This window comes from Bubalus bubalis, chromosome 15 (genome assembly GCF_019923935.1).
Source record: "Bubalus bubalis isolate 160015118507 breed Murrah chromosome 15, NDDB_SH_1, whole genome shotgun sequence".
NCBI classification, from domain to species: domain Eukaryota; kingdom Metazoa; phylum Chordata; class Mammalia; order Artiodactyla; family Bovidae; genus Bubalus; species Bubalus bubalis.
Genome location: NC_059171.1, coordinates 37,402,640 through 37,429,406, shown reverse-complemented (window position 1 = coordinate 37,429,406; position 26,767 = coordinate 37,402,640). Strand labels below are relative to the sequence as shown.

At 43.0% G+C, this 26,767-nt stretch overlaps 1 protein-coding gene across 1 annotated transcript; it reads right to left on the bottom strand.

The window, feature by feature from the left end:
- Nucleotides 1–2,972: 2,972 nt before the first annotated feature.
- On the bottom strand, nt 2,973–10,971 carry FABP12 (fatty acid binding protein 12). The gene is made up of 4 exons (XM_006068050.3): nt 10,899–10,971; nt 8,566–8,738; nt 5,037–5,138; nt 2,973–3,191 (listed from the first exon to the last, which is right to left on the bottom strand). Exons 1-4 carry the CDS (start codon nt 10,969–10,971, stop codon nt 3,117–3,119), a joined length of 423 nt encoding a protein of 140 aa, XP_006068112.3. The 3' UTR covers nt 2,973–3,116.
- Nucleotides 10,972–26,767: the final 15,796 nt, after the last annotated feature.

Genomic DNA, 26,767 nt, shown 5'->3' with positions numbered 1-26,767 from the left:
AGTATGTTTCTACTGAATACGTATCTCATTTACACCAGTGCAAAGGTGAAAAATCATGCTTGGAACTGTCATATGTTGGGTCTTGTCTGTATTTATAGATTCCTTGAGATTAGGACACTGATATGGTACTTTCCAACTGATCCCTTCTTTTCCAAGTCAATCCAGGACAGTGAACACAACTTAGCTCTCCTTCCATCGCCAGTTCTCACACGGCACCTGGTACGTATTGAATGTACAGTGAATCCTGAATTACAGCATCACTTTAAAGCAGTGGTAGTCTTGATGGATTTGGTTATAGATGGATTGCCAATTTTAAATGGATACCTGAGGGATATTCCACATCCATCAGCCAGAGTGGGTAACCTTTTATTTTAGTAATTTTCAATCAGGTAAGAGGGTGAGAAGAAGGTAAGCTGTTCACTCCCCCTCTTGGAAAACTTTTGCTTGCTGCAGTTGTATTTGTGAGTGTATGTTTTGGAATACTCTAAAGTCTGTAGACTTGATCAGATTGTTGACAAAATCGTATTAACATCAATATTCAAATCCCCAGGAGTCATCGGGGGGTCCTGTGTTCTGCTGGAACTGATACCTATTCCTTTACCACAAGGCTTCCTGCACTGGCTCCTACTGCCCACAAGACTGCTGCTGCTGCTGCTGCTAAGTCGCTCAGTCGTGTCCAACTCTGTGTGACCCCATAGACGGCAGCCCACCAGGCTCCCCCATTCCTGGGATTCTCCAGACAAGAACACTGGAATGGGTTGCCATTTCCTTCTCCAATGCATGAAAGTGAAAAGTGAAAATGAAGTCGCTCAGTCATGTCTGACTCTTTGCGACCCCATGGACTGCAGCCTACCATGCTCCTCTGTCCATGGGAGTTTCCAAGCAAGAGTACTGGAGTAGGGTGCCATTGCCTTCTCCGGCCCACAAGACTACCCCCTACCAATGCAGACAAGAACCCCTTATACCAAAGACAGAAGCACTGTTAGGGAACGTCCCACAGCCACTGACCCCTGTGGTGTCAAAGCAGTGCTGGGTTCAGTTCCAATGGGGGAGAAGGGTCTTTTCTGTCTCAATGCAGCAAGCTGTTACCTGGGCTCTGCCACAGACCTTCCCACATCCACAGCCTACACCAGGTCCCAGAGAAACTGCTCCTTCAGCCTCTGCCTAGACTCTTTCCTCTGTCGACTCCAATAAGTCCAGAGGATGTTTTCCTATGCCTTCCATTGTCTTCTGCATAGTTCCAATATGCCCAAAGCAAGCACTCTTCTCACTTCTCTGGAGTGCCAAGACCCTTTATAGACCAATGCAGGCAAATAAGCAATGACATGCCATGAGTTCAAATGGTCTAACTCCATGTTCTCACCTGGACAAAGTTGTAGCGCCCCACCACATGTTTTAAGATGAAGAAAAGCTTGTGTGTTCCTTAGTTTGATGCAGTGTTATATTTGATTCATGCTATATACTGTGAACCTGTTTCTACCTAGATTCCCTTTGTTATGACTGTGGGGTAAATAATTAGGAAATATGGATTCCAGTTTCCAATTCTTCCTGAAACCACTGGGGTGATAGTGACATGTTCAGTTTGCCAGTCTGGATCTGTTTGCTTATCTGACCTACAAGATGAAGTGATGAGTCCACATTTGATGTAAATAAAACAGAATACATTTTCCTTTGTGTTGGTTTTCAGTGATAACTTAGATGATCAGTTATTGCTCTCCTTCCAAACCTATTTATTTCCCTCTCACATACAGCTGAGATATAACCTGTGAGTTATTCTCTGTCCTGATTAGTTAATTTAAAATTTGTATTATTTTCCCAATATTGTGCAGTTTATGTTCATATTGAAATTAAAAGATGGACACAATATGCCCACAAGAGAAAAGTTAACATGGATCCATCTTCCCGAATATATTATAGCAACTCTGACTTAAACAGGATGTATCATTTCAGTTTCTCATAGCAGCCAATGCCAAAGTACTCTATCAGTTTAGTTCAGTCGCTCAGGCATGTCCAACTCTTTGTGACTCCATGGACTGCAGCACGCCAGACTTCCCTGTCCATCACTAACTCCCAGAGCTTGCTCAAACTCATGTCCATCAAGTCGGTGATGCCATCCAACCTTCTCATCCTCTGTCATCCCCTTCTCTTCCTGCTTTCAATCTTTCCCAGCATCAGGGTCTTTTCCAAGGAGTCAGTTCTTCAAATCAGGTGGCCAAAGTATTGGAGTTTTAGCTTCAGCATCAGTCCTTCCAAAGAAATCCCAGGACTGATCTCCTTTAGGATGGACTGGTTTGATTTCTTTGCAGTCCAAGGGATTCTCGAGAGTCTTCTCCAACACCACAGTTCAAAAGCATCAATTATTTGGTGCTCACCTTTCTTTAAACAAAACCTTTTTTTCTTTCAAACAAAACCTTGTGCTCACCAGGACCCAGGAGAAAGGAGCAGTGACCCAACAAGAGACTGACCCAGACTTGCCTGTGAGTATCCAAGAGTCCCCACCAGAGATGTGGGTTGGCGGTGGCTTGCTGCAGGATCAGGGGCACTGAATGCAGCAGTGTGTGCACGAGACCTTTTGAAGGAGGTCACCATTATCTTCATTACCTCCACCATAATTTGGTCTCAGGTCAAACAACAACAGACCCGCCCATTGACAGAAAATTGGATTAAAGATTTCCTGAGCATGGCCCAGCCCATCAGAACTAGACCCAGTTTCCCTCACAGTTAGTCTCTCACATCAGGAAGCTTCCATAAGCTTCTTATCCTTATCCATCAGAGAGCAGGACAGAATGAAAATCACAATTACAGAAAACTAATCAAACTGATCACATGGACCACAGCCCTGTCTAACTCAATGAAACTATGAGCCATGCCAGGTAGGGTCACCCAAGATGGATGGGTCATGACAAAACGTGGTCCACTGGAGAATGGAATGGCAAACCACTTGAGTATTCTTGCTTTGAGAACCCCATGAACAGTATGAAAAGTACTCTATGGTACAGGCGTATTCAACATGGCATCCAAAGCTGTTGGCATTTTCACAAAGGTTCTCTCATATTAGCTGTCATAATATTTTTATTTAAACAGCCTTGGCAGTTTGGATCACAGTTTGAGAGTACCTAAGAGTTTGAGACTGGGTTTGTTTGTACTCTCTCATATGTTCGTGTGCAGGTAACATCGTTCACCACACTTTCCTTGAAGACAAACAAAAGATAAGATATTTCAGTACTGCTGGTGAAACTGACATTTAGAAAAAGGCAGACTAATTGCTATGCATACATACATTCCTTAAAAATCTGGAAAAGAAATCTATAGACAACTATAAATCAAAACTATTCACTGAGTGATTTTGCCATGTATACATATATAAGATTTGGCATTAATAGAATATTTCACTTGTGATAAAGTAATATTCTACTAAAGTAAGAGTATATATACATACGTATATAAATCACAATATATATGATATATATGACACAATGTGTAAATATATGTGTATATGCGTATACAGGTATATATACAGGAAAAGTTTCCTTATATGAACTTGAAATCTTTATTAAAACATTTTTAAGTGCCTACACTGAAGCATTTTATAGATATTCTATATTTTTCAAATAATAATATACATCAATACAGTATTTCATGATTTTCAGAGCACTGATATACACATGATGGTATTTAATTCTATCCAAAATTTTTTTTCCTACATTCTGAAGGCAAGAAAACTGAATCTTGGAGAAGCTGAATGACTTTTCCAAAGTCACATAAGAACTGAACACAGAGATGGAAATCCATGTCTTCAGATTCTGAATCTAATATTTTTTCTAATGAACTATTAAACCTATCTGTTTAGTGATTAAGGTCTTATAGAAAGCAATAAAATCAATTATCCTTAGTCTTCCACTTCCTATTTTATAAGGGAATGTACTCCATTGTTGAAAAAAAATATCCTTACATTAAGAAATGAGGATAGATTTTTTTTTATATTTCCTTTGAAAGAACTATTTTATACTGTGTCCAGAACTACCATTTTATTCATTTTAGTGGAGGTAGGGTTTGAGAAGAGGAGAATCATGAACATGTTTCCCTCCATTCTGTACAGTCAAAAAAGATGACTGGGGAAGTCATCCTGAGAGGAGCAGGATAGACTAAAAAAATGTAGATGTTGGAATTAAGCCAACCTGGATTTTAACCCCAGCACCACCACATTTTCACAGCCAAATATCCTCAGGTAAGTCAGTGTCTGATTCTCAATTTCCCCACTCATTAAATGGATTAAATAATCTTATTTCACAGGAGTATTGTGTAGATTGGTTAAATAATACATGAAAACATGGGGACATGGTAGCCATTAAGTGTTAGTTTTTACTTGTGTCAATTGATCTAGACATCAAACAGACAGTACTTAAGCTTTGCCTCTCTAGTTTAAATTTCCTTTTCATGCTTTCGCTTGGTGTTGATCTGGAAAACTGAGAAATTCACCCTGGTGTGGAGCAAAGGGTCAGCAACAACTCTCAATCCCTACTGAAATCTTTCTTGCACAAATACTTGCTTGTTTTGGCTTCCACACCAATCCAAAAATTAGGCAAGACAATTTTTTAAATTCTCTCTAGGTTTTTAATTTCTCAATGCTTGCACATTTTCTAATCTTTATGATCATATATTTATCTGCCAATATCCCCCATTCCCATTCTTATAAAGCAAAAGGAAAAAGAAAAATTACATTCACTCCTATTGTTTTAGAACAAGCTGCATGATTTTATATACAGTTACTGCGTGCATGCTCAATTGCTTGTCATGTCCAACTCTTTGAGACTCTATGGACTGTAGTCCATCAGGCTCCTCTGTCCTTGGGATTCTCCAGGCAAGAATACTGGAGTGGGTTTCCATGCCCTCATCCAGACAATTTTCTGGACCCAGGGATCGAACCTGCATATCCTTCATCTCTTGCATTGCAGGTGGATTCTTTACCCACTGAGCCACCTGGGAAGCCCATATATAGGTGTTAGATAGAAAAAAATGAGAAACACTTCACTCACCACCACCATTTTCTCATCCACCAGCTTCCTCCTTATGGTGATCTCTTTGCCATCCCAGACCTGAACCTGAACCAAGGAGTCATCATCTAAGATTACCATACTCTGAAACACAGACAAGACCAAATTCAGCTCAGACTGTGACATATGAACTCTAAAATTTTATCAGGAGACAAATTCTTTTCAGCTGTTGTGGTATTCTCAGGTAGTTTTAGAATGGTGTTTACAATTCCGTTTATTTTGAGACTTTATCAACAGTAAATTTGTTGGCTGATTCTTCTGGGGGAACAGGTTTTAAAAGAGTAAAAACTAAACCTTGCCTTCAGGAGTAAGTAAAGTTTTTACAAAATATATTTATTGTACAGGCCAAGTATTATCTTTTTGTGTAAAGAATCACAAGTGAGTTTCAACTTTAAAAACATATGTGAAGCTAATTCAAACTCCCAATGTAAGATCCCATTTCCTCTTCTTACTCCAACAATATAAAAATAATTATAGTGTTGTGGGAATATAAAATGGTGTGGCATGTATTACAGTGAAAAATGATGGGATTTGGAGAGCTTCTGATTGATGTACATATTATTTTTTTAATAAGTTTATGTCTTTATCTTTGGCTGTGCTGGGTCTTCACTGCTTTGCTCGGGCTTGTCTCTAGTTGCAACAAGCAGGGGTTACTCTCTAGTTGTGATGTGAGGGCTTCTCACTGTGGTGGCTTCCCTTGTTGTGGAACACAAGCTCTAGAGTGTGTGGGCTCAGCAGTTGTGGTTGCTGTGGTTATATGCAATAATTGTGGAGCACGGGCTTAGCTGCTCCTCAGCATGTGGGGTCTTCCTGGACCAGGGACTGAACTCATGTTTCCTACAAAGGCAGGTGGATACTTTACCACTGATCCACTGATCCACCAGGGAAGCCCTGATGAACATATTAGTGTGCTGGGAAGGTTGTGTACCTGGAGGGGTATGGAAACTTCAAACCATTTCCCACATACCTTGTCTTATGCATTTCTTCCCTTTTGTTGTTCCTGAGTTGTATGCGTTATAATAAAATGGCAATAGAGAGTAAAGCAATAATAATAATAGTAAAATAAATAATAAATAGAAATGATAATAATTGTAACAACAACAGTAGCTAGCACTTTTGTAGCACTATTTATTGTGTGTGAGGCATTCTTCAAGAGTATTAACATATTCAGGTAATTCTCACAACAACCTTACGACATAAGTACTATAATTATTGGGCTTCCCAAGTGGCTCAGTGATAAAGAATCCACCTGCCAATGCAGGAGGCACAGGAGGTGCGGTTCTATTCCTGAGTTGGGAAGATCCCCTAGAGGAGGAAATGATAAACCACTCCAGTGTTCTTGCCGAGATAATCCCATGGACAGAGGAACCTGAAGGGCTATAGTCCACTGTGTCACAAAGAGCTGGGCATGACTGAGTACACACACACTCTATAATTATCCCCTTTGGCAAATGAAATGACTGAGTCACCATGAGTCTGTGACTTGCTCATAGTCACACAGTTGATTGCTTGATTGGTGGCAGAGGTGGGATTTACACCCACACAATCCTGAGCCAGAGTTTGCAGCCTGCTCCTCAAAGTTTAGAGATAACTCTGTTAAACTCTATTGCAGTTCAATTCAGTTGCTCAGTTGTGTTCAACTCTTTGCGACCCCATGGATAGCTTGTGCATGCCAGCCTTCCCTGTCCATCGCCAACTCCCAGAGCTTGCTCAAACTCATGTCCATTGAGTCGGTGATGCCATCCAACTATCTCATCCTCTGTCGTCCCCTTCTCCTCCTGCCTTCAATCTTTCCCAGCATCAGGGTCTTTTCCAATGAGTCAGTTCTTCATATCAGGTGGCCAAAGTATTGGTGCTTCCACTTCAGTATCAGTCCTTCCAGTGAATATTCAGGACTGATTTCCTTTAGCATTGACTGATTTGATCATCTCCTTGCTGTCCAAGACACTCTCAAGAGTCTTTTCCAAGACCACAGTTCAAAAGCATCCATTCTGTGACACCCAGCTTTCTTTATGGTCTGACTATCACAGCCATACATGGCTACTGGAAAAGCTTACATCTGAGTTTATGCATCCACTGAGCTGGGTTTTCTACCAAAATTATTTACAGTCTGTCCTGTGATAGAGATAATGATAGCTACCAAATTTCCTTTCTGCACTTCTATACTTTCCAGTCTTTTTGTTCTAGTAGTTTTTTTTTTTTTTAATTTAGTATAGACATCTTTATTAAACTTTTTTGGTCAAAATTCTCCCATTTGATATTATACAAGAATGTGAAGTCTCATATTATTTAACAGCAATCTGATAATGTGGTATTCAGTTCCTTTTATTAGGACTTCACTCTCCATATTGTTTAACAATCTATTGAGTGCTTTCATTCAAATGATACATATTTATTGAGCAAATATTAATATTATGTAACATCACTAGGTTCTGTGAAACAGAACAGACAAGACATCCTTTCTTGGAAGAGCTTATATCCTAGTGTGGGGGAACAGACAATAAACAAAAAATATAAATAAATTGTGTAACATAGGTAAATTGTATATTGAAATTGGAGCCCATGAGTGAAAGTGTGTGTCAACTCCAGGTGTAGACAATAAAAAGCCTAGTGTCTCTTTCCCTATTTTGTTGACTGAGATCACAAACTTCAGATGGTCCAGCTACAGGTTAGTTGAATCTCCTTTAGCCTGGTCCCTGGAGAAATTAAGAGGGACAGATACTCTATGCCCCCATCTCCAGCCTCCTCCTCCACAAAGAAACTTCTCCAACTCCACCATAACACTGAATATGTACTATGAGTTAGAACTCCGATTGTGTAAGCACTGAGAGCTTGCGGATAATTTGTTACTGTGATATAACCTCACCCATACCTGCTAATGGGCTTCCCATGTGGCACAGTGGTAAAGAATCTGCCTGCCAATGCAAAAGACACAAGAGACTTGGATTTGATGGATTTGATCTATGGGTCAGGAAGATCCCCTGAAGAAGGAAATGGCAACCCAATCCAGTATTCTTGCCTGGAGAATCCCATGAACAGAGGAGCCTGGTGGGCTACAGTCCACGGAGTTGCAAAGAGTCAGACTTGACTGAGCATGCACATACTTACACACGCATGCATGCCAACTAACACAAGTTTTTTATTCATTGTAAATCCATGTATGGAAAACTGCTACAAAATGGAAAGGCAGAGTTTTGTTTCTGAGGTCTAAACACGATTCTGAAAGTGTTTTCTGTTCAATATTTGCGTAAGAATTGTTAAAAACACCATTTTCAGTTCTGGTCCCAGATACCACAACCTCTGGTGATGGAACCTGGAAGTAGGCATTTTTTTTACCAATATGTCATGAGATTTGTATGTATATTAAAATTTGAGTTCCTCAGACCAAGGCTTAAGCCGAAAGTTTATCTAACATACTTTAGATATGTTCACCATAATTGCTTACTTACCTGGGAAGATTTCAAAGTTAACATTCGTAATTAAATTTATCTGAAAATGTTGAAGGCCTCACCTTGGTTTTATGGCCACTTGGTGTGGTTTCCTCAAATTCTTCTCCCAGTTTAAAGGAGATTTCATTATTTTTAAAGATGCTTTTGGTTTTTATAGTGATCAGATCTTCCTTTGTCATGATGGTCACAGTGGGCTTTGCCAGACAGCCTAGTTTCCTGCTGGCTCTTCCTATTCCTGGAAAACAGATAAAAGGACACAGTGATTAAATCTGTTGTTGTCTCCCAAGACTCTCGTTAGCTGTATATGCTAATTAGGAGGTTTTAGAGCTAAACAGATTTGACTCTGCTTGAATTCAAACTTCTAAGCTAGTAGCACCACCATTATATGTTAAAATAGGGTATTTTTTACAGAAAAAAAAAACTGATCTCCAGTTTTGATCTAACAACTGTCATGTTTTCTGGTCCAGTAGCTATTAATCCTATTGTTTCATGGACCCTTCTGAAAATTTGCTTAAAAATATGAACCATTTCCTTATTTTAAAAATGCACTCATTTACATAGAGACTAAACCCTTTGGCATGAATTCTTCCAGATCTTCATTTATTCTCTTACATTCTTTTATGTTCACATGTATAGGGTTTGTTTCTATCTATTATGTATTTTTACTCTTGTGAAATATATATAACATAAAATTTATCTTTTTAGCCATTTTAAATGGCAGTACATTTAAGTGCGATTTAAGTACAATTAAGTGTCAGTAAGTACATAAACAATATTATGCAACCATCACCACTATATATAGAATTTTAAAAAATACAAATGTTTTATTATAACAATTGTTATTCAATTTGATTTTCCCCTATATCTGTATGTTTTGGAGAGTTTCCATGTCAGTACATATAAGCATACATTTTTGTCATAGCTACATAATATTTCATAGTATGTAAATTCTGATATTTAGCTATTTATGCCCTATTGATGGCCATTTTTCTGTTTGCATTTTTTGTTATTACAAATAGTGCTGTTGTGAACATGATTGCACATAGAAATTTGTGCAGTACATGTCAGAGTGTATTCTATAAAAACAGTATCACATATACTTCAATACGTAAGTTAAATTTCTAAGAGGAGGCACACTGGGGAGACACTGTAACATGTCCATGTTCATGGAATTCATATTGTGAAACATGATGACAAAATGTGATAGGTTGGAAAATGGTCCCCAGAGATATTCACATTCCAGACCCTGGAACCTATGAATGTTGCTTTATATGCCGAAAGGGACTCGGCAGTTAGGGCTAATTTAAGGCTCTTGAAATAGGGAGAGTATCCTGGATTGTCCAGGTGGACCACAAATGTAGTCACAAATGTCCAAATGAAATGTCCAAGAAATTTTCCTTCTAAGAAGAGGAAGAGGGATATTAGACTCCAGGAGAAAACGTGACTCTAGGAGCAAAGAGTGACGTGCCATGGCCACATGCTAAGGAATGCCAGCAGTCATCAGAAGCTGGAACACAAGATCGATCCTCAAAAGGAACAGAGCAAATATTTACAAAATGATCATTTTTCAAAATAATAATGAATGGACTTGTGGACACAGGTGGGGAAGGAGAGGGTGGGACAAATTGAGAGAGTAGCATTGATGTATATACTCTCTCAGTCGTATCTGACTCTGCAACTCGATGGACTGTAGCCCGCTAGGCTCCTCTGTCCATGGGATTTTCCAGGCAAAAAAGGAGGGGGTTGTCATGCCTTCTCCAGGGGATCTTTCTGACTCGAGGGTTGAACGTGTCTCTTGCAACTCTTGCATTGGCAGTCAGGTTCTTTACCACTAGCACCACCTGGGAAGCCCAATATATACACTACCACGTGTAAAATAGATAGCTAGTGGGAAACTGCCATATAGCAAAGGAAGTTTACCTCAGCGCTCTGCGATGACCTAGAGGCGTGGGTTAGGGGAGGTGGGAGGGAGGCCCAAGATGGAGGGGATATATGTGTACATATAGCTGATTCACATTGCTGTACAGCAAAAACTAACACAAAGTTTATACTCCAATTAAAAATTATACTCCAATTTTATATTGAAGTATATATACACCAATTAAAAATTAATTAATTTTTAAATGTGATTTTTTGTTTTAAATAACTTATTGAAATCATTTACTATTTAGTATATGGCGCATGTGTATTTATCTATGCAAATCAAGGGTAGACAATGTGAGAGGAGGGATTATGTCAATTTCAAGTAGTTTTGCACAGAACTGTATCTAGGTGCTAAATCAATATTTATTGTTTCTATGTGAAAAACTGAAGGAAGAGGTTCACACAGAGCAAGTTCTGTGCTGTCAAAACTCCCACTTTTACTGGCTGTGATATGCAAGTAAATATGGCTCACCCAGTTCTTTCATATATTCTTCAAAATTTTCACAAGAAATGGATTTCCATGTTCCCTGGAACAGATCAACCATTCTGCCTAAGTTGACTTTAAGGAAAAATTGCATCATGTAAATAAGTATGTTCCTTAAAATATGTTGGAGCCTGTTTTCAATACAATTCTGGTTGATAGCGCAGAAGAGTCAGGAAAAAAAAAAATAAGGTACCCTAATCTTTGTCATTGTCCCATCAAACCACCCAAAGCAGGAAAGCTCTCTCAAACGTAAGGAAGTCAAGATGAAAATGGAACATGGTACAGATTTTAGCAGGACTAGATGTAATTTTTCCAACTCTAATTTAGGGTCAAAACTAATGTTACAAATTCTTTTCTGTTTCCTTCCATAAGAACGCTACACACAGCAATGAGTGAAGCAAGTGCAAACTGAGACAGCTGTGTCTTATGTCTAAATTCCAGGTCTCTCTCTCTGTTTCTCTAGTCAAGGATGATCTAGAAAAAAAGCCAATGTCTTAGCTGTATAGAGAACTTGTAATATTTTCATTTTTGATCAGTTCAGTTCAATTCAGTAGCTCAGTCATGTCCGACTCTTTGCGACCCCATGGACTGCAGCATGCCAGGCCTCTGTGTCCATCACCAACTCCCGGAGTTTACCCAGACTTGTGTCCATTGAGTCAGTGATACCATCCAACCATCTCATCCTCTGTCATCCCCTTCTCCACCTGCCTTCAATCTTTCCCAGCATCAGGGGCTTTAAAATGAGTCAGCTCTTTGCATCAGGTGGCCAAAGTATTGGAGTTTCAGCATCAACATCAGTCCTTCCAATGAACACTCAGGACTGGTCTCCTTTAGGATGGACTGGTTGGATCTCCTTGCAGTCCAAGGGACTCTCAAGAGTCTTTTCCAACACCACACTTCAAAAGCATCAGTTCTTCAGAGTTTAGCTTTCTTTATAGTCCAACTGTCACATCCATACATTACCACTGGAAAAACCATAGCCTTGACTAGATGGACCTTTGCTGGCAAAGTAATGTCTCTGCTTTTTAATATGCTGTCTAGGTTGGTCATAACTTTCCTTCCAAGGAGTGTCTTTTAATTTCATGGCTGCAATCACCATCTGCAGTGATTTAGGAGCCCCCAAAAATAAAGTCAGCCACTGTTTCCACTGTTTCCCCATCTACTGATACTTTGAACTAAAAACCAGAGAGACTCCATAGATGGCATTTGAACCAAAATGTTAAGTTTAGTCAGGGCTAGAACAATCATTTTAAGTCATGTACATATTGAGCAAGAGAATGGAGCATAAAGAAAAGGAAGGAAATACAGCAACTATGATGAAGTCTTTCCAATGAATATTCCAGTTGATTTAGGGTTGACTTGTTTGATCTTGTTTTTATGCAAGGGACTCTCAAGAGTCTTCTCCAGCCCCACAATTTGAAAGCATCAGTTCTTCAGCATTCAGTCTTTTTTACAATCCAACTCTCACATCCATGACTACTAGAATAACCATAGCTTTGACTACATGGATCTTTGTCAACAAAGTAATGCCTCTGCTTTTTAATACACTATCTAGGTTTGTCATAGCTTTTCATCCAAGGAGCAAGCATCTTTTAACTTCATGCCTGCAGTCACTGTCCTACCACCCTGAGTGTAATTAAGCCATTGCTCATTCAACCTGCATCCACACACTGAGCTAACCTCTCCGCAACTCATGTCCAGGCTTCTTCTACTCCTTCAGCTGATCACTAGGAGCCGGACATAGTCCTAGGAATGATCTGAGGGGGTGGGTGCTGGTATTCAAGCAATGGGGACATGGTCTGGTCTACCTGCTCACAGTTACCTCACGTCTCCTGGTCTTACCCAGCCTTGATCCCAGATGCACAACTTTGATTTTACTTGGGCCTGCTGCTGGGGCTGCCTGAGTTTATGACTCTGTGGGTCTGACAGAATCCAGCTCATAATGGACAGTTCCAGACACATGGTTACTTAGCAACCTCTAATCAAGAATTCCGTCTATACTCAGTCCCTGTAACACAACAAGAACTCTTTGCAAAAAGCATGTAAGTTCCCATTGCAGATGGCGTGGCCTTGTTCCCCAGTGGCGGAGGTCTGTGTTGTGTAGCTCCCACCCTGCTTTACCTATGTGTTATGCTGGGTCTTTCCCCAACACTAACACCTCCAACAGCATAGGGTTTACCAGATCATCTGACCCAAGTAGCAGAGCTGCTTGTATTGCAGCCCTGACTTCCTGCTTCAGGCCTCACTCAGGGCAGAGATATTCACTTGTCACCCAGTATATGGGCTGGAACCTGTTTCTGGATGTGGAGTCTGTTTCCTTCTTTCAAGTAGAAAGGTAAGATGTAGCAAATTGTCTTAGAGATGCCTTCACCTTCCCTTGACCCACTCGGATCACTAAACACTTTATAACCCTAGACGTTTCCTAGTTGTCACCCACTTTAACACTCATGCTTTGCCATGCCTGTGTCTTACCAGTGCCTCCAGCAGGCGAGCCACTTCTTGCTCACCCTCCTGATCAATGCAATGTTGTGTAGGATGTCCAGACAACCCACATCTTATCTGAATGTATATTACAACAGAGAATAGAAGGTAATGAAGCCTCAAACAGACCTGTACATGTATATAGCCATCCGTTTCATGTAAATGCAAGCAGTTTCTGATCTTTCCAGATTGGGAGAAAAAAAAGTACCAAATCATGTACATACTGTGTACCTGAGGCCATATTCATCTGCTCTTGCAAAAATAACACATAGCGCAGCAGCCGCAATCGGGGCTATTATTTGAGCTGGCTGTGGCCTACAGTCATTCTCTGATTCATTGGTTTCTACAGGGACCAGACTGGTGAATTAAATGGAGCTATGATATGAACCTCTGTCCCCTGCATTCTTAATACTGTTTAGAGTAGCATTAATTTCTACCATTCCTCTTCATCACCACTTCCAAATGCAGTATTGTTAGATTCACCATCTTCGCCAGGATTGACCAGGGGCTGCGATAGAGAGGAGAATAGAGTGTAGAAGTACAGTTTCAAAAGATTCCATATCACCTTCTCACTACAATAGCTCATTTGGTTGGAATGGGAAGAATTTAAGATGGAGGCTACTCCAATGGCCAGCTATATCAGTCCCAATTATATAGTCAAGGACAGGGGAGGTCATCACTGGTTGGGTCCACAGACTTACTGGATACATTGAGAACCAGAATGTTGATTACTACCTGGCTCTAGTACATCTCCTCTCGAACATGCTGCTTTGGAACTCTGTGAATCAATGTCAATTCAGATCCACTACCCTTATAATATTTGGATATCCCTCTTTTCCCAGAATTTATTTTCTCAGCTGAATTACAGTATATCTCTTTTGAGGAAAATGGAGGAGGTAAACACACTGTATTTTCCCCATGGCATTTTAAGATTCTTCCTCTTGTGGACCTGGTAACCTCTTTAGCCACTATTTTCTGGGTTTGAAAACTGCCTGAAGTTTGAGATCTGGGCAAAGATTATGAATTTCTATTGGCATGATGAACCTTAGCCTGCTGCTCATACATTCTTGTCTTTTGATTGTATTGATTAAGCAGTATCCCCATTAGTTTTTCATCCACTTTGCCTCTAGGGGTGCCATGTTCTATTAAGCATCTCCACAATTCCCTCCAGGTCAAGCCCTCTTAGCTACAACCCCCTGGCTTCTGGCAGTAAAGTGCTGCCACCCAGTCCCTATTGCTTCCCATTTCCCTATTGCCATTAATGAGCAAACTGACTGATTGATATGGAATTAATATGGATACACATATAGCTATAAATATCGTTTTCTCTTTTTAAAGCAAGGTATAATAACTATATTGATCCATACCAGAAGTACAGATCTTTTCATTTTCCTGCAGAGAAGGAGAGATGAGAGCCCCACAATATAAGAGTTGCCAATGCTTTGGCATATTGAACTTGAGTTATTTCAGCTAAGCAATTTGAAGTGCATTGGAGCTGGACAAGGCATTGTGCATATTCCGCAGAGACTGGCATGCTAGGAAAACTCAGGCTTCACTCATTTGCTATTCATTCAATAAATCTTTGTTGCTGTTGTTTCTTTTATTTAGTCACTAAGTTGTGTCTGACTCTGCAACCTGATGGACTGCAGCATGCCAGGCTCCTCTGTCCTTCACCATCTCCCAGAGTTTGCTCAAATGTATGTCCATTGAGTTGGTGATTCTATCTAATCATCATATCCTCTGTCGCCCCCTTCTCCTTTTGCCTTCAGTCTTTCCCAGCATCAGGGTTTTTTTCCCCAATGAGGCACCTCTTCTCATCAAGTGGCCAAAGAATTGGAGCTTTTCAGTACCAGTCCTTGTAATGAATATTCAGGGTTGATTTCCTTTAGGATCAACTGGTTTGATTTCCTTGTTGTCCAAAAGACTCTCAAAATAAACTTTGAGTCCCTGTTAATGAAAGACCCCAGTGCTGGGCATGAGGGGTATAATGATGAATGAAAGAGATGTGCAAAATGTTTCCAATATTATGAAAGAGAATATGAAATGATGCTAAATTCCTCAATGTTTCCATATGGAGATCTATCTGTACGATATAAACAGGGAGAAACAATCCTTTTTTAGAGCAGAGATTGGCAAGCTATGATCTACATCCTAAATCCAGCTATCACCTATAGGTAAAGATTTATTAGAACACAGTCACACTTATTCGGCTACTTTCAGGCTACAGTAGAAGAACAGGGTATTTGGGACAGATACCACATGGCTTGCAAAGCATCAAATATTTACTGTCTGGCCCTTTACAGAAAAATGCTTGTCAATCCCCATTTTAGAGTCTTGTATGTATCTATGTGATAGTTGCTCAGTCGTGTCCAGCTTGTTGCAACGCCATGGACAGTAGCCCATCAGGCTGCTTTGTCCATGGAATTATAGAATAATAGAGAGGGCTTTCATTTCCTCTTCCAAGGGATCTTCACCACCAGGGATCTCCCGCATTGTAGGCATATTCTTTACCATCTGAGTCACCAGGGAAGCCCTTTAGAATCTTAGATCTGACTTAAATTAATATTTAAAACTCGGGATCATAACAATTACTGTGTGTGTAGGCTTTTTTTGGGCTTTCCTTGTGGCTCAACTGGTAAAGAATCTGCCTGCTGTGCGGGAGACCTGGGGTCGATCCTTGGGTTGGGACGATCTACTGGAGAAGGAAACAGTTACCCACTCCAGTATTCTGGCCTGAAGAATTCAGACTATAGAGTCCATGGGGTCACAAAAAGTTGGACATGACTGAGAGATTTTCACTTTTTAGAATCAAACCTCATACGCATCAGAGATGCTCAGAGGGCTCAAACAAAACTTTGTGCGCATCAGGACCAAGAGACCCAAAAAAGACTGAGCGTTTGAGTGTCTCCTGTGGAGGTACTGATCTGCAGTGGCCTGCAACTGGGGCAGAAGCTCTGGGTGCAGGAGAACTGGTCACATAGCCTGTGGCATAAGTCATCTTGGAGGAGGTCACCTTTAACCCCACCATAGAGCTGCCGAGCAGACGACCCACCCATAAACTTCAGAACAATTATACCAAAGAAATTCCTTCACTGTTTATAAAGTTCTAGGACCCACAACAGATTTCCCAACCTGGGGATTTGGCAAAGGGACTGAGAACCCCTGGGGAATTTGACTTTGGAGGCCAGTGGGATTTGATTACAGAACTTACACAGGACTGGGGAACCAGACTATTGGAGGGCACAAACAAAACCTGTGTGCACCAGGACCCGGGAAAAAGGAGCAGTGGCTCCACAAGAGACTGACCTAGACTTGCCTGTGAGTGTCCAGGGGTGTTCGTCAGAGGTGCGGGTCAGCGGTGGCCTGATGCAGGGTCAGGGCACTGAGTACAGCAGTGCCTGCATCAGGCCTTTTGAAGGAGGTCCATTATTGTCATTACCTCCAGCATAGTTGGGGCTTCCCTGATAACTCAGTCGGTAAAGAATCTACCTGCAATGCAGGAAACCTGGTTTGATTCCTGGGTCAGGAAGACCCACTGGAAAAGGTATAGACTATCCACTCCAGTATTATTGGGCTTCCATGGTGGCTCAGCTGGTAAAGAATTTGCCTGCAATGTGGGAGATCTGGGTTCAATCCCTGGGTTGGGCAGATCACCTGAAGAAGGGCAAAATTATTCACTCCAGTATTCTGGCATGGAGAATTCCATGGACTATATATAGTCCATGGGGTCACAAAGAACCAGACAGGACTGAGTGACTTTCACTTTCACTTTTCACTTTTGTTAGGTAGGTGGAATAGGCAAAAGGAGTCCAAAATGGCAGTGGCTAAAAGACAAGAAAGGTCAAAGGAAGGCCCGAGGACCAGAGTGAAGACTTCAGGCAGAACAAACAGCACTCGTGGCTAAGCCCAATTTGCATAGGGCAGGCCCAGGTGGAGGAAAAAACATATAAAAGGAGGAGCCAAAGCGCTTTCTGACGGACTCTCTCTCTCCTGTGTGCATGCGCTTGCTCTCTCTCACGCACTCTCTCTCTCCTGCTATCTTCTAAATAAAATAGAGCTGTAGCACTGATTCAGAAAATGAAGATTATGGCATCCGGTCCCATCACTTCATGGGAAATAGATGGGGAAACAGTGGAAACAGTGTCAGACTTTATTTTTTTGGGCTCCAAAATCACTGCAGATGGTGACTGCAGCCATGAAATTAAAAGACGCTTACTCCTTGGAAGGAAAGTTATGACCAACCTAGATAGCACACTGAAAAGCAGAGACATTACTTTGCCAACAAAGATCTGGCTAGTCAAGGCTATGGTTTTTCCAGTGGTCATGTATGGATGTGAGAGTTGGACTGTGAAGAAGGCTGAGCTTCGAAGAATTGATGCTTTTGAACTGTGGTGTTGGAGAAGACTCTTGGACTGCAAGGAGATCCAACCAGTCCATTCTGAAGGAGATCAGCCCAGGATTTCTTTGGAAGGAATGATGCTAAAGCTGAAACTCCAGTACTTTGGCCACCTCATGAGAAGAGTTGACTCATTGGAAAAGACTCTGATGCTGGGAGGTATTGGGGGCAGGAGGAGAAGGGGACAACTGAGGATGAGATGGCTGGATGGCATCACTGACTCGATGGACGTGAGTCTGAGTGAACTCCGGGAGTTGGTGATGGACAGGGAGGCCTGGCGTGCTGTGATTCATGGGGTCGCAAAGAGTCGGACACGACTGAGCGACTGAACTGAACTGAACTGACTGAACACTGATTTGCCCAAGAACTATAACACGGTTTGTCCAGGACCCGAGAGCTGTGACACGCTGAGGGCTTTAATGTCCGTCACTCCAAATCTTTGTTGTGATGAGACAAAGAACTGAGGAACATACACTCGCATGACATCTATGGTGCTGTGACTCGGATTTAACCTGGCTGAAACAACCTCCGCACAGAAGAGGCCAAGCACAGCAGGAGCCCAACTCAGCGAAGCTCCTGCGCTAGAAGCGGAAGGTGAAGAAACCCAACGCGGGGGAAGGCCCATCATGCTGGAAACTGGGACAGCGAAAAACGAACTCAGCAGAAAGCTCACGTGGCACAGTCACAGATTCCAGAAGACCTCCGGTTAAGGTAAGAGGTCCTCGCTCCTATGGCTGGAGGCACCTTTACAATCTCTCGTTTCCTCGAACCTCCCGCGAACAGGTGGGCGGCACGGGGCACAGTTGAGGGACTCTGGAGAGGCTACTCCTCAGCATGTCCCAAAGGCGCTATCTGCTGAGCCCCAGTAGCTGTTACACAAGCCAGTGGGGGTTCTTCTGTCCTTTCTCTTCTCTGTGCCAGGGATCAGACCAATGAAACTGTGAGCACCGGTCAGATATTTAGCAAATTTTCCGGCGGGCTATGAAGGTGATTCCTTGGCACGTTTTTCCCACTGCTTTTTCCTCCTGTCCTTCAGCTCTCTCCTGGGACTCAAGCCTGGCCAAAACTAATGAAACTCAGGCTCTGATGTCTCATTGCAAAAATTCATTGAGAGACAAAGCAATAAGAGGTGGATTTGTTAGGATCCAGAGAGAAGCCACTCGTCAGGGTGTGAACCATTGCCAGGGCAAGGGCTAGGGCCATGGTATTAGGCCCCGATAGGTTTTATGACGGGGTGGAATTCATATGCTAATGAGTGAGAGGATCATCCCAGCAATTGGGGAACCACCCACTCCTCCCTCTTTTGACTTGGAGCTGTCCTGCCACCTCTGGGTGTGTCTGTTGGCTTATAGATTGGGGATTAAGGTTTACTTGAATCATCTTGGACCCAATTGATTTTAATTGGTTTACATTATACCCTTGTGCATTGTCATTCTTTCAAAGGTTGTGCTCTGCCCCCTTCCCTCCTGTTTCATGCTCTTTTCCTGAGCCCCATCCGGACCCACAAGATTGCCTCTACAATCTTCTGGAGAGACAACCAGAAAATAGCTGGTCTTGGGAGGGAAATACTCTATAATATCCAACCCCCTAATCCTACCCAATACTGGTCACACTGGAGATCTTGGGGATGCCCAAACTCCAGTCCGGGGAGTCCCAGGAGGTCATCACGTCTTGACCTGCCTAGGGATCGGTCTTCAAAAGGTTGTCACACCTCAACCTGCTCGGGGATCCTCTAGTCCCAGGGGTCCCAGGAGGTTGTCACGCCTCTACCTGCCCAGGGACCCAATTCTCGGGAGGCCGTCATGCCTCGACCTGACTGGGGATTCGATCTCTAGGAAGCTGTCATGCCTCAGGCTGCCTGGGGATCTGCACCCTGACCCGGAGACTCCTGGCTCTCAGGTTGCAACAGTACTAGGTAGGATGAACTTACATCATATCTATTCCCGTCCACGGTGGGCAAACTAGCAATGAGTTACAAACCTCTTAATTCTACCCAGCACTGGTCACACTGGAGATCTTGGGGATGCCCAAACTCCAGTCCCAGGGGTCCCAGGATGTCGTCACGCCTCGACCTGCCCAGGGACCCAATTCTCAGGAGGCCGTCATGCCTCGACCTGCCTGGGGATCTGCACCCTGACCTGGGGACGCCTGGCTGTCAGGTTGCAACAGTTCTGGGTAGGATAAGCATCAGAAAGAATCACCCCTAAGGAAGTCCACCCACAGAAACATAAAGAAGCCTATTATCTGTGGGACTGTGCCCAGTCTCAGCAATAACTCAGGAGCCCAATGAGAACCCCATTGCCTTTCTGGAGAGGCTAAAAGAGGCACTCCAAAAGTTTACCAACCTGGACTTAGACTCTTACCAGGGATGGGTGATTTTAAAGGACAAATTCCTGTCCCAGTGTGTATCAGATATCAGAATTAAGTTACAGCAGCTACAACAGCAGGACCCTGCTGCCTCTTTAGATGAGATGGTCCAGACAGCCACCAATACCTTTTATAACAGAGAACAGGAGAAGGAGGCCAAAGCCCAGGAGAAGGAGAGAAAGAAAGAGACAAGGCATGCCCAGATGTTGGCTGCCCTCCAGAGAAGCCCTATGGCAAACCCCGAGTCCTTGAGGGACAAGGCACGAGACAGATGCCTGATCTGTAAACAGGCGGGGCATTGGGCCAAAGAGAGTCCAAACTGTGACAAGTCTCCTAGACTTGCCACAAATGCCATCAACTGGGACACTGGGCGGCACTCTGCCCTTGGGACCCAAGAGCCTCAAGGTCAAGTGCCAAGCCTACCCTCACGATGGTTCAAGAGGACTGAAGCGGCCCGCTCCAGCCAGCCCACCTGTCATGGATAACCATCACGGGGCTGGAGCCAAGGGTGCAACTGGATGTGGCAGGTAGGTCAGAGAATTTCTTGGTTGACACAGGGGCTACCTACTCTGTCTTAATCTCCTAGTCCAGAGTCTTCTCCTCCCAAACCTGTACCATTTTGGGTGCTACAGAAAAAGCAACTACTAAAAGACTCACCTGAGCACTTCTTTGTTGCTGGGATGGACAAATATTTTCCCACCAGTTTCTGGTCGTCCCTGAGTGTCCTACTCCCTTATTGGGGAGAGATATACTCACTAAACTGGGGACCACCCTTGTGATGGGAAGTTTTTCAGCCCCTAGTGCTCTACAGTTCCTGGTTACTACTGAAGAACCCATTACACCTTCAATAGAGAGGGACCAAAAACTATGGGAAGACAAAATTAACCCCCAGCTGTGGGACCAGGGGATCCCTGGGCCAGCCCACCAAGCTGAACCGGTCATCATTGTCCTCCGAGATCCCACTCGGTTTCCTAACTGGAAACAATACCCTCTCAAAAGAGAGGCTCAGGAGGGACTACAGCCTTTAATAAATAAATTCCTTGCTTGTGGGCTATTGGTCCCCACCAGTTCGCCATGTAACACCCCAATCCTCTCAGTAAAGAAAAAAGACGGAACCTGGTGAATGGTTCAAGATCTCCAGATCATAAGTGAAGCTGTAGTCCCCTTCCATCCCACAGTACCCAATTCCTATGTAATCTTGGGAGAAATCCCACCCAGTGCCAAGTGGTTTACGTCTTGGATCTCAAAGATGCATTTTTTTGCATACCACTGGCTAAAGAATCCCAATACCTTTTTGCCTTTGAGTGGGAAGCCCCAGGAGAAAAACACCAACAGATGACTTGGACAGTATTATCTCAGGGGTTCAGAGATAGCCCCACCTGTTTGGACAGGCCCTTAGCCGGGATCTCCTAGATCTGGACCTGGGACCTAATGGGAAAATATTACAATACGTAGATGACCTACTAATCTGCTCTCCAGATGAAAAAAGTGCCCAACAACATGCAATTCAGGTTCTAAACTTCTTGACAGAAAGGGGATATAAAGTCTCCGGTGCTAAGGCATAGATGGTCGAGACAAAGGTCACTTACCTGGGAGTTCAGATTACACACGGGTCCAGGAGGCTGTCCTCTGATCAGGCACAAGGAATTCTCCAGTTGCCCTCCCCCACAACTCGAAAACAATTGCGAGCTTTCCTGGGGCTAACTGGTTATTGTAGAATCTGGATACCCAACTATGGTCTAATTGCCCAGCCTTTATATGAAAGCTTAAAGGGACGAGATGATTCAATCCCACTGATGTGGGGGACTCCTCAAAAGAAGGCAGAGGCTACACTAAAACAGGCCTTAACTCAGGCACCTGCCTTGAGGTTGCCAGACCCAGAAAAAGCATTCCAACTTTATGTCCATGAAAGAGAGGGAATAGCCTTGGGAGTGTTAACTCAAAGGTTGGGATCTGAGCCCTAGCCTGTAGCTTACTTATCCAAGAGGCTCGATCCAACGACCCGAGGTTGGCCCCCCTGCCTTTGAAATCTTGCAGCTATTGCAGTCATGATAGAAGATGCTTTAAAACTCGCCTTTGGGGGCAAACTATTTTTACCATCCACCAAGTAAAACAACTCCTAAATGGGAGAGGCCATTTATGGATGTCTGATCAAAGAATCCTCAAATATCAAGTAATGCTGATGGAAAAATCCAGGCCTCACTATATCCCCTTGTGAGGTTCTTAACCCAGCCACCCTCCTACCTACCCCCGAGGGCTCTCTCCCCTTTCACTCTTATCTAGAAACCTTGGACCTCTGGACAAAACCCCGAGAGGGATTGTCAGAAGATCCTCTGACCAATCCTGAGGAAATCTGGTACACTGATGGAAGCAGCTTTGTCTTGGATGGAAAAAGAAGAGCCGGGTATGCAGTAGTCTCCAATTTTGAGATCATAGAGGCTAAGCCTCTGCCACCAGGTACTTCAGCCCAATTAGTTGAGCTCATAGCCCTGACTCGAGCTTTAGAGCTGGGAAAAGGAAAAAGAATAGCCATTTACACTGACTCCAAGTATGCCTTTCTGGTGCTACATGCACATGCGGCTATTTGGAAAGAAAGGGGTCACTTGACCACCCGAGGGTCCCCAATCAAATATGGTGATCAGATTCTTTGACTCTTGGAGGCAATCCATCTGCCCACTGAGGTTTCAGTCTCCCACTGTAAAGGACACCAAAAAGGGAGCACAGAAGTGGCACGAGGGAACCAGGCAGCTGATCAGGCAGCTAGGAGAGCAGCATTACAGAACCATGACCTAATAGGGGTTGCCACCTTAGTTCCACAGACTAATTTGCCAGAAACTCCTTCATATACTGAAGTTGAGATTCTTAAAGCTAAGAGCGAGGGCTTTCAAGAAGATCATATGGGATGGTTCCAAAGGGAGGGACTCCTTTTTCTGCCTGGGAACCTCCAATGGAAGCTGGTTAACTCCTTACATGCCACTACTCATTTAGGAGAAAAGGCCCTCCAAAGATTACTAGAAAGGTCCTTCAGAAGAACAGGCTTCCAAACAACTATAAGACAGGTGGTCTCCTCTTGTCCCACTTGCCAATGAAACAACCCCCAAGCAGCTCGAAGACCCAGCTGGCCCAGCCCATCCAACGACGTGGGGCCTACCCAGGAGAGGACTGGCAGATGGGCTTCACCCAGATGCCAGTTTCTCAAGGGTATAAATACTTATTAGTTATGATAGATACATTCACAGGATGGATTGAAGGCTTTCCCACCCAGACTGAGAAGGCTGAGGAGGTGGTAAAAAAAACTGCTTCATGAAATCATACCAAGATTTGGTCTGCCCAGGTCATTACAAAGTGACAATGGGACATCATTTACTTCTAAGGTCACCCAAGGGGTCTCGAAAGCATTGGGCATTACTTATCTCCATTGTGCCTGGAGGCCTCAATCTTCAGGAAAAGTAGAAAGAGCCAATCAATTCTTAAAATCAGCGATAAAAAAGATAACCCAAGAGACCTCCCTGGGATGGAAGGAGGCTTTACCAATAGCTCTCCTCCGCACCCACATTGCCCTTAAGGAACAGGTTGGTCTTAGTCCTTATGAGATGCTATATGGGAGACCTTTTGTTTATGTCAATGACCTCTTCCTAGATCCAGAGGTTCAGACCCTCTAGTCTTATGCCATGGCCATTGGGCAATTCCAACAGGATATACGCTTGTGGGGTATGAACCAGGACCCAAAAGATTCTAAAGAGTCACCACTATATGCTCCAGGGACTCAAGTCCTAATTAAAGTCTGGAAAGATGGGTCCCCAAAGGCCCAACTCCAGCCCACATGGAAGGGCCCCTACCCTGTAATACTTTCTACCCCCACAGCAGTCAAGGTACCAGGACATGACTCCTTGATTCACTACTCACGAGTCAAGCTGTGGAAGAAAACAGAAGAGGACACTCGATATACCTGTGAGCCCCTGGGAGATCTCAGATACCTATTCAGAACTACCAATGAGTACCATTCTAATGAACACCCCCAAAATCTGGTTTCTGGGGCTAAGATTTCTCAGGATAACTCTAAGGAGCCAACACAGCTTGACAGAGACTGTACTCCAAGACAGACAGGAAATAGATCTTCTGATCCCTGAACAAGGAAGGACTTGAGCCATCCTGGCCATGTGAATTTAAAATTGACCAATGTCCCTTCTAGTCCTTGTTATGCTACATTGATGATGCTTATGATTATTCCATGTACTGTCAATTGTCTAACCTGTTTTGTCTTTGCCCAGGTCAACCAGCTACAACATGCAGTGCCAGTTCAACAAAGATATAAAACTACAGCTGACCATGGAAAATATCACACACCCTTGGACACTGCTATAAGGACTCTGAGGATTGAGACTAGCAAGAGGGGGAGGCCCAATACCCATCGCCATCCCAGTTCAGCAGGAAGTAGCCAGAAAGACCTCAACGCCCCTATTCCCAAAGAACTGGGCCTCCCATCTCTTGAGGGGGGAATGTTAGGTAGGTAGAATAGGGAAAAGGAGTCCAAAATGGCGGTGGCTAAAAGACAAGAAGGTCAAAGGAAGGCCGGAGGACCAGAGTGAAGACTTCAGGCAGAACAGACAGCACTCCTGGCTAAGCCCAATTTGCATAGGGCAGGCCCAGGTGGAGGAAAAAACATATAAAAGGAGAAGCCAAAGCGCTTTCTGACGGACTCTCTCTCTCCCACGTGCGTGCGCTGTCTCTCTCTGTCTCTCACTCTCACTCACTCTCTCTCTCCTGCTATCTTCTAAATAAAATAGAGCTGTAACACTGATTTGCCTAAGAGCTATAACACGGTTTGTCCAAGACCTGAGAGCTATAACACGGTTTGTCCAAGACCTGAGAGCTGTGACGCGCTGAGGGCTTTAATGTCTGTCCATTAAATCAGCTCCAAATCTTTGTTGTGATGAGACAAAGAACCGAGGAACATACACTCGCATGACACTAATCAAACTGACCACATGATCCACAGCTTTGTCTAACTCAATGAAACTATGAGCCATGCCATGTAGGGTCACCTAAGATGGACGGGTCATGGTGGCGAGTTCTGACAAAAACGTGGTCCACTGGAGAAGAGAATGGCAAACCACTTCAGTATTCTTGCCTGGAGAACCCCATGAACAGTATGAAAAGGCAAAATATATGACACTGAAAAATGAACTCCCCAGTTAGGTATGTACCCAATATGCTACTGGAGAAGAGTGGAGAAATAACTCCAGAAAGAATGAAGAGATGGAGCCAAAGTGAAAACAACACCCCATCATGGATGTGACTGGTGATGGAAGTAAAGTTCAATGCTTAAAGAGCAATATTGCATAGGAACCTGGAATGTTAGGTCCATGAATCAAGGTAAATTAGAAGTGATTAAACAGGAGATGGAAAGAGTGAACATTGACATTCTAGGAATCAGCAAACTAAAATGGACTGAATGGGTGAATTTAATTCAGATGACCATTATATCTACTACTGTGGGCAAGAATCCCTTAGAAGAAATGGAGTAGCCCTCATAGACAACAAAAGAGTCTGAAATGCATTACTTGGGTGCAATTTCAAAAATGAAACAATGATCTCTGTTCATTTTCAAGGCAAGCCATTTAATATCACAGTAATCCAAGTCTATACCCAACTAGTAATGCTGAAGAAGCTGAAGTTGAATTGCTCTATGAAGACCCACAAGAGTTCTTAGAACTAACACCCAAAAAAGATGTCCTTTTCATTATAGGAGACTGGAATGCAAAAGTAGGAAGTCAAGAGATACCTGGAGTAACAGGCAAATTTGGCCTTGGAGTGCAGAATGAAGCAAGGCAAAGGCTAACAGAGGTTTGCCAAGAGAACGCACTGGTCATAGCAAATACCCTCTTCCAACAACACAAGAGAAGACTCTACACATGGACATCAACCAGATGGTCAACACTGAAATCAGATTGATTATATTCTTTGCAGCCAAAATGGAGAAGCTCTATACAGTCAGCAAAAACAAGACTGGGAGCTGACTGTGGCTCAGTTCATGAACTCCTTATTGCCGAATTCAGACTTAAATTGAAGAAAGTAGGGAAAACCACTAGACCATTCAGGTATGACCTAATCAAATCCTTTATGATTATACAGTGGAAGTGACAAATAGATTCAAGGGATTAGATCTGATAGACAGAGTACCTAAAGAACTATGGACAGAGGTTCATGACATTGTACAGGAGGCAGTGATCAAGACCATTCCCAAGAAAAAGAAATGCAAAAAAGCAAAATGGCTGTCTGAGGAGGCCTTACAAATAGCTGTGAAAAGAAGAGAAGCAAATCAAAGGAGAAAAGGAAAGATATACCCATTTGAATGCAGAGTTTCAAAGATTAGCAAGGAGAGATAAGAAAACCTTCCTCAGTGATCAATGCAAAGAAATAGAGGAAAACAATAGAATGGGAAAGACTAGAGATCTCTTCAAGAAAATTAGAGATACCAAGGTAACATATCTTGCAAAGATGGGTGTAATAAAGGACAGAAATGGTATAGACCTAACAGAAGGAGAAGATATTAAGAAGAGGTGTAAAGAATACACAGACTTGTACAAAAAAAGATCTTCATGACCCAGAT

Coding starts and splice junctions, on each gene's coding strand:
- FABP12 (XM_006068050.3), bottom strand. CDS start 10,971: ATGGTTGATCTGTTCCAGGGAACATGGAAATCCATTTCTTGTGAAAAT. Junction 8,739..10,898: donor AGAATATATGAAAGAACTGG/GTGAGCCATATT, acceptor TCTGTTTTCCAG/GAATAGGAAGAGCCAGCAGG. Junction 3,192..5,036: donor TGGATGAGAAAATGGTGGTG/GTGAGTGAAGTG, acceptor TTTGTCTTCAAG/GAAAGTGTGGTGAACGATGT.